Source organism: Medicago truncatula, chromosome 4, assembly GCF_003473485.1.
Source record: "Medicago truncatula cultivar Jemalong A17 chromosome 4, MtrunA17r5.0-ANR, whole genome shotgun sequence".
NCBI classification, from domain to species: domain Eukaryota; kingdom Viridiplantae; phylum Streptophyta; class Magnoliopsida; order Fabales; family Fabaceae; genus Medicago; species Medicago truncatula.
The window spans coordinates 63,627,230-63,640,274 of NC_053045.1; the positions used below are offsets into that span (position 1 = coordinate 63,627,230).

General features: G+C 32.9%; 1 protein-coding gene across 1 annotated transcript; it reads right to left on the reverse strand.

The window, feature by feature from the left end:
• Nucleotides 1–2,416: 2,416 nt before the first annotated feature.
• On the reverse strand, nt 2,417–7,842 carry LOC11440104 (subtilisin-like protease SBT2.4). The gene is made up of 10 exons (XM_003610428.3): nt 7,530–7,842; nt 6,032–6,176; nt 5,560–5,948; nt 5,358–5,453; nt 4,808–4,877; nt 4,311–4,593; nt 3,848–4,188; nt 3,500–3,767; nt 3,106–3,378; nt 2,417–3,004 (listed from the first exon to the last, which is right to left on the reverse strand). Exons 1-10 carry the CDS (start codon nt 7,712–7,714, stop codon nt 2,592–2,594), a joined length of 2,463 nt encoding a protein of 820 aa, XP_003610476.1. The 5' UTR covers nt 7,715–7,842; the 3' UTR covers nt 2,417–2,591.
• Between the last annotated feature and the right edge of the window lie 5,203 nt (nt 7,843–13,045).

Genomic DNA, 13,045 nt, shown 5'->3' on the forward strand with positions numbered 1-13,045 from the left:
ATAAAAATATATTTTTAAAAATAAAATTATGTATTTTTTAATAAAAAGAATGCGAAAAAAGATGTATATGTGCTTTTAAGAGAGATAAAGGACCTAAATAGGAAAAAATAAAGATAAAGGACCAAAGTGTTACAAATAAATAAGATAAAAGACCCATAATGTAATATTGCCTTAATAATATTTAGGTGTTCAATCTTAATTAATTTACACTACAGGACTGGCTTAGAACAATTAAAATTTCACATCAAATTTCTTTCATCCGTTGTACATTGAGGGCTGCGAGTTTGCTAGCATTATTTTGGTTGCTGCTGAAATGGTTATGTGATGAGGCTTCTGTTCTTTTGTTTGGTCTTAACGGCTTTTGCTGATAGTGAGACAGGTCTATGCATGTTAACAAATTTTATTAGGTTGACTGCTTAAATAAAAATAATAAGTCACGATACCTGACGTAGTTCTAGAAACAATGACAATTCTCACTATAATTGGAAACTGCGGCAGTTTGAAACGACAAAATTGAACAATCAAAATGGGAAGAAGAATGAAAAAGAAACAAGAATTGATCAATATGAAAGAATAAAGAAGAAGAAATTTGAATGAATGAGATGTCTTTGTTCTCACGTTGGGGGTTCTGGAATGGAAGAAATTTTATGAATGTAGATTATGAATTCAAGGACATTGTAAAATAAAAAAATTACCTTATAATTAAGATTAACTCTTTTATTTTTAGAAAAAATCTACTCATTTATTAAAATGGTCTTAACCGGTTGATATCATGAGAGGGTTTCTAAAAATATTCTTATGCTTTTTGAAAAAAAAAAAGAAAAAACAAAAACCATGGTTAGTTGAATCATAATATCATTACCAAATAAATAAGAATTGATACGGTTTCGTAAGAAAAAAAAAATGTTGATAAACAGAAACATGAATAAATTATATTTGTTTAAATTAAATGGGTTCCACAAATAGATGATGAGAATGAACATGCGCAAAGTTTTTTTTAAAAAAGATATTATATTTGCCAAATAAAAATTGATATATTGAAAATTTTGTTCGAAAAAGATATATTATATTTGCCAAAAAAATAATTGATATATTGCTAATTAATTATTATATTTTTAATGAAAATACCATAAACAATAGATTATTAGGGTTTTTTTCCTTAAAAAAAAAAAAAAGATGATTAGGGTTTTTAATTTTTTTGTTGAAAAAAATAGGGCATACGTGTATGTGTGTAAGAAGAATGCGTTACTACCACCCTGAGTATAGATAGTTTCACAACCGCGTGTACATTCAGATTTGATTTGATGGCAAGATCATCTTCAAAATCTATCTATATACGTCATTTCTATCACTGATTTTAATGATGTTATTGCTATATTTTTCCTTTTGATCATATCAAAACACTCTTGTTGTTATCAGTATGAATGAACCATAACAGTAAGTAACAAAATATATCAAAATGATGAAAAATATCAATAACAATGGAACACAAAATAGATACACCAAAGCATAGAAACAAAACAAAAATATCAATACATAACAGAATATAGAAACCTAACCTGAAGCACCTGCAATGGAAAGATTCGCGTACAAGGACCGGAGAGTTACAGTGTGGATGGATGGGGAAGCAGTGAGATCTGAAAGAGAAAATTAAATAACCTAAATAGTTGATATCTGGGGTGTTTTGACGGAACTGCTAAATTTTATACTTAACCTAAGGATATTTAAGTCATTTTACACTTACTTTATCAAGGTATGAGCCTGTAACCGTGTCAGATTTTATTAGTGGATACCCGCCGGGTAGGGTGTTTTTGCCATCCCTAGCTGGTAGCAGCCATTTTCAGGTGCCAAAAATGCAACGGTACGTAGGAGAGGTATGTAAACAATGTTTGTGCAGATAAATTTATTTATTTCCATTAGCTAGCTTGTTTGTGATCATTTCTCATTTCAATTCGTTACCTTGATATTAATTTTTTTTATACTCGTTTTGCATGTGATTGGCCTGGTAATACTCCATGTCCATGGCAATGTGCGCTCCACATATTTTGTTGATAAAAGCTGAAAACCAAAATATATAGCATGAAAACCCTGTGTTTAATATCTCCCTCTATGAATTCTGAAGCTTGTGAATTTACAATGCAAAGATAACTTATCCCGGATGGCTCTGGCTCTGGCTCTTGTAGTTAACATCCTCTCGAAGATCAACTCCGGCTTTGGGTTCTTAACCCACCGAGAATGGAGCTTCTATGTGGCACTGGCAGCCATTATTTTTATGAAATAATTTAGGGGAGGGGGCTAAGACAAGGGGAGTGCATCTTTGATGCTTGCACAATATAGGGAAGAAAAAAGAAAGATAATAAGACTATAAGAGTGAGAGAAAAAAAAGGAAAGGGAGATGTATAAATATAAAGTTGTAATTCATTTTATTTTGTTTTCCAATGATGGAATTGTTTCATTACAGAATAATCAAACAATAGGGTGAAAACTTAATTTTTATTTGTTTTTCTCCATTCTATTACATTTGCACAAGATATCCAAACATAGTCTTAGGGACTAAAATGACGATTTACAGTGCATTCGGTATTCAATAGTCATTGTGTTGAAACTGGCACAACTGACAAAGTTATTCTTACTATGTGGTTCATACTTCCTGCCAAAACAATTTCACCAAAGCTAAAATCTTCACTTGGTTGAGTGACATTGATTTGTATTTCCAGATCCTGAGTTCCTTGTGGAGTTATGGTAAAAAAAGTTGGATACAGGTTAACTGCAGTTCTATTAGGAGCTCGAACACCGCATAAGTATGTCTCTGTGCTGTTCCCTACATTCATGACAGTTCTTTTCAAATAAATTGATCCTTTAAGTGCAGATATTGTCACTGATGGAAGGTTTAAATTAGATGGATAGTCAAATGGGCTGTTGCAGGTCTCTCCCGTCGCTCTAGTTATTGTCTTCGTATCAATGTTTGGCAAAGAGCACAGGAAGCTGATGAAGTCTTCATAATCTGTTTTAGGACAAATGAATGTTAATCACCCTTTGAATTTGAGCAAAAGAACCAAGCTGATCAAGCAGTGAATTTTCTATTACTAGTAGCAACATATATACCTGAAGATAGAACCAAGCCTGGATTATTGACACGGCTAGGGTCCACAATGCCCGCACCATGTTCAAAAGGAGTGGAGGGATGCAAGGTGTTGGCCTCGTAGCCTTCGGCCATCAGAGGATCTCCAAGCTTGTCATACTTTCTGCTGGTTGTGGTGATCGCAGATGCTATCATAGATGGAGTCCATGATGGATTATGTTGCTTGATCAGTGCTGCGATTCCAGCCACATGAGGCGCCGCCATGCTGGTACCGGATAATAATGCAAAATTGTGTCCTGTATATATTATGTTGTCAATGAAAGAGTTGAATGAATTTCAGTGTAATCACAAGACACTAAAAAAGTGAACAAAACGGACACATTAGTGTCTGTCAGCATGCTAGTAACAATAATGTACCTGTTAGCATAGGTTGTTTGGCACTAATAGGACTCCATGCGGCCCATATTTGGTGCCCTGGAGCAAGAATATCAGGTTTAAGTACATCAGCAAGAGTTCTTTTTGAATCAATTATATCTGGACCCCTTGAAGAAAATCTACTAACAACCGGTGATCGCCCTTTGAAAGAGGCATCCCTTCCTTCCCCCGTAGATGCCGCAGCACCAAACTCTGTAACAGTTCCTCTCTCGTCCCTCTTTGTATGTTCTTCATAATATTGCATTATAACCTACATTTAGTAAGTGTTATGAGTCCCACATCGAGCAGATAATAAAATTCAATGCAATAATTAAGCCATGAGGTTTTTACCTTGGAATCCGCGACAGAAGGAATCAAGATACCGGGAATACCGAAAGGAATTGGCTCTGCAATATAATCGCCATAGCTCGGATTTGCAGTAAAAATAAAACCCTCGAATTTTAGAGCCTTGGCAGTGTCGATAATGGCAGCAAGAGTTGAGGTCTGATTAAGAAATCCTTCTGAGAAGGTGCATATAATGATACTTCCAAACACTTTACTAGGATCCAAAGCTTCTGGATGTTGACACTCTTCTAAGTACTCTGGAGTCCTTGGAAATGTTCCATTTATTTTCACTGCATCCTTAGCTAATACAAGTGTATGGTAAACCTTCCCATTCCCAAAACTTGGTCCTGTAAAAAAGATATGCATTATTAATCATACCAACAGTGACATGTAGTATTTCTGTTTTCTTTTGCAAAACAGAAAGAAAAAAAAAAAATCAAATATTTTGCATGAATAAAATAGGAAGTACCTGTTAGTCCAACACCACCAACTATTGTGCCATTTCTAAGAAGAATTGAAGAATAATAATGTCTGTCTGTGTTGCAAGCGGCAACACCGACACTCCATGGACTAAATGACACTACAGTTGAAGATGATGGACCATTATTCCCTGCAGCTTGCACCACTAAAACCCCTGCTTTTCTTGCAAATAATAAGGTAATATCAAAGATGTTGAGAAATGTCAATGTATCTTTTGTTGGTTCATTTGGTCCAATAGAGAGTGATATGATATCTACTCCATCTTGGACAGCCTGCAAAATCAGATAATCACACCTCAAATTTTATTCTTCCTTTGTGATTCAACCGAGAAATGATTGTAAAAATAAGACATTCATCTCTAATTTTGTCAACAAATTTTATTTTATGTATAAAATTTTCTTTACTAGTTCAATTAATATTTTTCTTTTGTTGTAATTTGAGTTGCTTGATGCATCTAATTAGTTTGAGAACAGAATCGACACTTACTTGTTCAATAGCTGCAACAGCATCTGCCATAGTTCCCCCGGATGGGTAGATAGCCTTATAAACGGCAATCCTTCAAAAAGACAACATTTTCAGTTGGACAAAAATCTCATTGATTGACATACCATTTTATGGTGTGAATTCTTTTTCATTCTTTCAGCGGCGTTAGTTAAATCAAGGAACTCCCATAAACGTTATATCATATATGTAGATTAGTAACATTACAGAAAAACTCCTACACAATGACCGATTTTGCAACCGATTTAAGAGACTGAAAAATGTTAAATCACTCACTAAATCGGTGGTAACATTAGCGACTAATGATTTAGCGATTTTTTGCCAATTGATATCTAAATCAGTCACAAACTTATATAGCTTGCCAAATGGTAAACCTTCAGTTGTGTGAGCTAGTAAAGATTGCTTGGATAAGGGGGAAATGGCGGAAAAGAGAGGTATAAGTTTTCGAATATGTCACACTAAGGAAACTACTTTAATCAGAATAGATAAAAAAAAAAAAAAAACAATATAATATAGATATTAAGATCAATCTCACCTTGCACGCGGTGCCATTCCGCTCGCTTGCCCATAGAAAAAACCATTCACTACAACAGGAACACCAGCATTTCCAGCAGCAATAGATGCCACATGACTGCAACAAATCAAAAAAAAAAAAAAAAAAAAAAAAAGTCTCAAAATTAATGTTACACACCCGACGCATACCTAAGTAAAACAAACTTTTATACCACCAACATTACCTTCCATGTCCACCTGCATCAAAAGGTGAAAGAAAATCCACAGAAGCATCAAAGGTAGGACTAGCTTGAGCACCAGCAGAGAAATATTTAGCTGAAATAATCTTTCCATTGCAAGAACCAGGTGGGAAATGTGGACCAGTCTCACAAGCACCAGAAAAGTGAGAGATATTTGAAGTGAAAGGTTGGTAAGCAAAGCTTGGATGAATTGGATTAATGCCACTATCAACAATACCAATAACAATTCCATCACCTGCATTTTTGTCACCTCCTACTTGTGCCCATAATCCTTTTGGCAAGTTAAGAAAATCAGGAGTGTATGTTGTCATCAGTTTCACTCCTCTATCTTTCTCTACTAACTTCACTCCTGGTGTAGCTCTTAGTCTTTTTGCCTGATATTTTTGGCAATGGATTCAATAACTTTAGTGCATGCATGTACTATATAAAAATGATTGAAATGGATATGGAGATGAACCTGGGAAGGGGTTGTGTGAACAGAGAAGCCATTAATTATGTGTTTATAACTGTGGAGTTTATTATAACTTCCATTCTCCAAAGTGCTTTGTAGAAGCATGTCATGAGACGCTAATAAGTATTTTTCATGTGCCTTCGAGGCTCCTCTATTTAATTAGACATATCACAAAATTAAAATGTAAATTAAGATAGGGTCAAGTTTAACTAAAATTCATATCCGATAAAATTGAGTTGAGACCTTTGCATGACACATTCTAAGATCCCAAACCAACTCAAATGAATCATCATGTTCATAATATCATGAGAATATCTGAATTTTTTTTTTTAACAAATATGAATTAACTGTAAATATTTATGTTTTTTCGTGCTTAAAATAAGTTAAGTCATCATATAGAATAAGGTTAGGAAAAAAAAAGTTAATGGAGACAATTAGTTATGAAAAAATGAAACCATCCTAATTTTTTTGTTGATTGATTTAGAGAGAGATTTCATGTTTTTCCCTCTCTAAATTGTCATTACCAATTTAATTTTTTATTTCAAGTTGAAGAAATTTCGAGAATCAAACCAATAAGCAAAATAATAAAAAGTGAGTACGACAGTGTTAAAAAAATTGAAAATAACTTATGAATCTGAAGACATAAAAATAAAATTATTCTTTTTTTTTGTTGACCAAAAAAATAAAATTATTCTTTATAATTTAATTAAGTGAGATCAGTTTCATTTTATTTTCCTTAAAAAGAAAATAGGGTCATATTCATTTTTTAGTCATAGGAGAGGTATTGTTAGGACTTGTATTCCATACGGCAGCCGCACAATGCAATAGGAAAAAAAAAAAAATGATGAAAAAACCAAACCACTCTAATTTTCTCATCTCTAAATTGGCTGATTTATTCCGAGAGAGATTTCATGTATTTTTGTCTCTGAATCATGGTCGCCAATTTAATTTTGTGTTTCAAGTTGGAATTTTTTGAGGATCAAACCATATAGAAAAAATAACAAAAAGAGAGTGTGGACATTGTTAAAATAAATTACTTATAAATCCGAAGACCTAAAAATTGGTCTGGTTGGTTGGAAGAGATCAATTTCATTTTCATTTTCACAAAATTGACGTTCATGTTCACTTCTTAGTGTATCACCTATGGCAGCTGCACGATGTAACAATTGTGAGAACTATTAGATCTAATAAGGGAAATCCTTTCTATCTAAATATAAGGATCCTTATGATTGTTGCACGGTGAATGTCCCCACAAGGGATCCACATTCGATGAGAAAGAGATACAATAAATTGAACCATCACATTTGCTACTTAGCGATAGAAAGAGCGAAATCTCGCTCTAATTTCCTCGAACTAGATTTGGTGACGGATTTAAGAGAGAAAGTTTCATGTATTTATAACTTATCTAAATTATCCTTGCTAATTAATCTAATTCTTTTTAGTAGTTAGTATAAGCTTAATTTTCTAGTTATAACGTTTTTTTACTAAAGTTATATTGTGTAACCTGATGAGGTGAATCTTTGATGAATCTTCATTTTGTGAAGCTCCATGAAATGCAACCGCTTCTCCTTCCAATAAGACCAAGTATATAGATCGCTCCTCTTGAAAGCAACAAGTAATAGAAATCAAGAAGATCAAAATGAAAGTGATGAGGGATGGTAAAGCTATAGAACTCAATATTTTGGTCATGGTGTCACAAAGGGACAAACAAAATGCTTTATAAACTTTGGTTTAAATATTAGACTCAATGTGATGAAATTTATAAACGATGGGAGTGGAGATAACACGTTTTAACATACGTTATAAGTTGATGGTGACGAACCTTGTAAAATATGTAACTATATATATAAATATAAATCACATTATTGTGAACGTAAACCAATTTACAAGTTGGCATTTTAAAGCAAATTTGGCATGTCTTAGACTCTTAGTCTTGCCGTTACCGGGTGTAGGGTATTTTTTATTTCTTATAAAAGTATAAAGTACAAATCAAAACTTTGTCAAAAATAAATAAATTTAATAAAGTAAGACATTAATTTCTTACTTTTCTCCATAAAAAATTAGAGTTTGTTTTAGAATTTTTGTGTACTATTATACCTTTTACGTCAATTGCGTAAACAAATGCATATCACACTAAACATGCAAAATCCCCCACATGAACCCTGGCACACATCCTCGCTCGCGTATTCGACGCATAGGTAGTTTAGTTGTTAACAGGAGGAGTTCTTTTGTTGTCAGTAAGACTAGTCTTTTTGTTAGTTTTTTTTTTTAACACCATCGCAATCGACAATGTCAATATTGTTAGTCAAAACATATTTACTCGTGTTTGAATTCGAGATCCTGCAGTTACATGTGAGTGTTTACTGTTTAGTGGTGTTTTTTTTTTTTTTTTTTTTTTGTGTAAATCAGATATCTTTTGTGCTCAACCACGTAGATTAATTTTTCGAGCCCGATAGAACATGACGAGTGATAAAACTTTCTTTCAAAAGAAGTTTTAAAAGTGTTTACCAGTTTGTGTATATAAAAAAACTAATTAAAAGTTCTCATCTAATTGTTACAAATGTTAAAGTAAATGAGAATTTAAAAAAAATAATTCTAAAAACTGCTTTGAATGAGAAACTATTTTAAGTAATTTCTCTATAAAATATTTGACCGTTGACTTTAGTTTTAAAAAAAAATATTTTCATTATATTAAACTTAAAAAACCTAACATAACATAGCTTATACTTTTAAATAAAAATCTTTAAAATTAATCTTTAAATTAACATAACATAGCTTATGACTTTTGTTTATAATATGTAACAAACGAAACCTGATTTCTGATAGTTGGATTATAAAAATCGTTGTATCTACTACTAACATACTTACTAATATTTAAATAAAAATTTATAAAGCAAATTTACATTGGCTTTTTTAATTTATTGGTTTTTTTTTTTTCAATTTTAGGGAAATTGCCATTCATAGTATCAGATTTTTTTTTGTCAAATAAACTATTGGTTTTCGTCTCTTAAAGGTTAATATGTAGGGTGTTTAGGTTCAAAATTCGATCACTGCATATTATAATGTATTGTCTTTACCAATTGATTTAAGCTCACCGGGACTATACCAGTTTTTTTAATTGATGTATTGTCATAGATGCTATATTATGAAGCTTAAATATGAAAATAATTGAATAAATATGATTTTATTTATGTTAAAAATAAAAAATGTAAGGTTTTTTTTTTGACAAGATGTAAGTTTTTATTTAAAATTATTGATTTTATTAACTCTTCCGATATTTAATAATTGAATAGTAATAATTCTTTTGACATATATATATATATATATAACCGAGATCACTAACTAAATACTAATATATATTTCTATTATTATATTATCTATTTATATAGTAATATCATAGAATATAAAATACTAATGGAATAGTAATAGAACTGTCTTTTCTGTATACTCTCTCTGGTTCCGTTGCTATCACACGATTTACACAATTACAATTGATCATATAGATAGATATCTTTTCAACATAAGTCATCGAAAGCATCTCGAAGACCCACCAAAGCACGAAAGCGGGGATCTTTCACAAAAAGGATTAATAAATTCAGCAATAAGAATAATTATACATAATAGTTTAGGGGTGGAAAAACGGGCTTGACCCGTCAGGTCAGCCAGTTTAACCCGCCATTTTAGGCGGGTTGAAGTGAAATTTTAAGCCCATCTCTCTAGTTGGCTCGCTCCTGTTAAACCCGCTAAAAAAGCTGGTCATAGCAGGGTGGGACGATCTGACCCGCAGGCTTATTAAACTTTTTTTTTACTATTAGTAACCAAATTTTTAATTTACACAACCATAACACAATTGGGTTAAATGATACTCAACCCAACCTCAATTTGTCCACTCTCTATGATAAGTGATAACTGATTCACCACTAGTCCACCACCTCTAGAAGAAAAAAAATACTGATTCATCACCGTTGCATTATAAAACTTTCATCCCAGATTCAAACCCGTCTTCTCTCTTTCATTCTCTACTCTCGGTCTGAGTCTGATTTGCTTTGATTCGCTTGAGATGTGTTTTAAATTTGATTTGGTGAAGTTAAAATTGAGGTTACTTGATGTGTAGGTGCAGTAGGTGATGATCAAGAGAAGGATGTTGGATGCATGGAACCAACTGTTGTAGCAACACCTGTTGTAGCAACACCCGGAGCATCACATGTCTATTACCTAGACGATGATTAACTTAAGGACGTTGAACAAATTATGTAGACTTTTTATCGTTAATTTATTTTGAGACTTATTTCATGTTGTTGGATTTATTTTGTAATTTGTTTTTATGTTTGATGAATGGTGGATTTATTTAATGTTAGAGTCATTATATTGAATTTATTGTTTTTATTATAGCAACATATTTGTTAATAACAATCAAAAAAAATATTTTAAAAAATAGACGGGCCAGCCCGCTAGTCTGCCTTTAGGTGGGGTGGGTTGTGAGTTTGAGTCCACCCCCTCAAGTTGGCCCGCCCCTCCCCATCCCGTTTTTGGTGGGCTATTAGCGGGCTGAGTCTAAACGGGACGGGCTGACCCGTATTGCCATCCCTAAAATACACATTTTTATTTTTATTTTTTAAAGGAAAATACACATTTTTATTGGTAATACATATTATTATTATTTTATTATTATTATTGTTGTTGTCGTCATCAGAAAATTTATTAATTTAGTACTTTTTTTAAGGGATTAATTTAGTACTTGATTTTTTTTTTTTTTTATCAATATATCATTACTTTTTTTTAAAGAATGATCAATATACTCTTAATTAACTACGCACATTTTTTTTTTTTTAAGAATGTATACCAATGTTGTTTGCTTTATGAAAGAATTTTGCTTGATATGAAAGATGACATTATGAGTTTTATTCGGAGTTTCAACGGAATGGTAAATTGAAAAATGTTTAAATACTATTTTCATAATTCTTATTCCTAAAGTTGAAAGTGCGCAAAAATTAAATGATTTTCACCCAATCTTTTTGGTGGAAAGTCTTTATAAAATTATGACAAAAGTTCTAGCAAACAGACTTCGGTTGGTTGTAAGCAGTGTTATTTATAAGTCTCAGACATCGTTTGCCAAAGATAGACAAATTAGTGATGAGATTTTAATTGCGAATTAGATGGTGGATGATGCTTGTAAATTTAAGAAGGAACTTTTTATTATTTAAAGTTGATTTTGAAAAAGCTTACGAATTGGTGGATTGGGGGTATTGAGATGCAGTCATTAGAAAAATGTCCTTTCCGACTTTGTGGCGGAAGTGGATCAAAGAATGTGTGTGCACGGCTACAACATCCATTTTAGTCAATGGCAGTCTGATAAGTGCTAGAAAGTTGTATTTTAAGTGATATATTTTAGGCACTTTTGTTACTTATTATGCAAGTTATTAAGGGAAAAGCCGAGAGATAAGTGATTATTGCCCTTTTACGCTTTATTTATCTTACTTCACCCATTTGTGCAGGATTTGAACTCAAGACATCAAGCAAAGAGCAAAAAATGAAGAAAAGTACAAAAAGGCTGAAAAATGAAGGTTACTCGCCCCCAACTCGCCATGGCCAGTAGAAGGCGAGCAATTCTAGTAGCCAACAGAGATTACACGCCACCAACTCGCAATGGCGAGTGGAAGGCGAGCCCACTCGCCATGGCAAATGATTTTACTCGCGAGGCGAGTTAGGGCGGTTTAGCCTCTCACAGCTGACGTGGCACAAACCCAATGGCGAAGGAACCTCAACTCGCCATGGCGAATGAAGGAGCTCGCGAGGCGAGTAGATGCAGAATCAGAATTCTATAAATAGCCCACTCAACCATTTCATTGAGATACTTAGTTTTCTCTGAGTTTTTCATAGTTTTTCATTTTACAATATTTCTAGAGAGAGTGATAGGGCTTGTTCTTCATAGAGTGAGAGTGACAGAGAGTGGATTCTTCATCTTTTGTTGAGAAATCAAAAGTTGTAATGAATCTTTCTTCTTCAATTCATTCTTGCAAGGCTTCCATGACAATGAGTAGCTAAATCTCCTTTGTTGGGATTAGAGGTACCTGATCTTAGCTTAACATGTAATCTTTTGATCTATAAATATATGGTTCTAGCATTTGATTTGATATTGATGTTATTCTTGCACTTTAATCTTTATCTTTGATTTAATTGTGATTGAGAAATACTTTTGAATCTAGGTTTAGAATAACCATCTATTAAAACATAGGTTCTAGACATGGAATCGATGTTTTGATAATCACCTTGTGTATCCAAACCTAAAGCTTTCTTATCATTCAATAGATTGAGAAATCATCGATTGAACGATAAGATCGACTCTTGAATCATTCAATAGTTTGAGACATCAACGATTGAATGATACAATTGATTTCACAATATTGTTTGGACACGAATAGTGTTGTCGAGGGATACGTGATAATATCAAAGAAAAGCTAGAATCCATGTATGATCATTAGGTTACGTGTGACGCTTGATCAAGGAACTCTAATCCTAACAAGTTTCACGCCCTATTAATCTCAATTTTATCATTTGCAATTTAGTTACTAAAACAAACAACCAATTATCTTTTAACTTGGAATGATATTTGGTGTCGAACGGTCCGCGATATCGCACTAGTCCCTGAGGAGACGATATAAATACTTACAATTGTTTGATGCAAAAATACTACATCACAGTCCCACATATGAGTTTCCATTGGAGAGGAGCCTAAGTAGGGGTGGGAACATGCCAGACTGCCCGACATAGGCCTAGGACCTAGCCTATTTAAAGCATAGCTTAGCACTACTCGTTTAATAAAAAGGTCAGGCTCAAGCTTATTATAAAGCCTATTTACTAAAATTGGTCAAGCTAAGGCTTACAAAAAAACCTATTAAGTCCGTCAGGCCAGCCTATTAAACTTTTTATATATAATACATCTTTCATTATTTATATTGTTGATTTTTTCCATAAACTTAAGCCTTCATATGATTTGGTTTTTTAGTAGCGGATATATTA

Bases quoted from the DNA above. Each gene is read 5' to 3' on its own strand.
- LOC11440104 (XM_003610428.3), bottom strand. From the start codon at position 7,714: ATGACCAAAATATTGAGTTCTATAGCTTTACCATCCCTCATCACTTTC. The intron at 5,949-6,031 runs GTTCATCTCCAT...CAAAAATATCAG, and splicing joins TTCACACAACCCCTTCCCAG to GCAAAAAGACTAAGAGCTAC. The intron at 4,189-4,310 runs GTACTTCCTATT...TCTTTTTTACAG, and splicing joins TGGTGGTGTTGGACTAACAG to GACCAAGTTTTGGGAATGGG.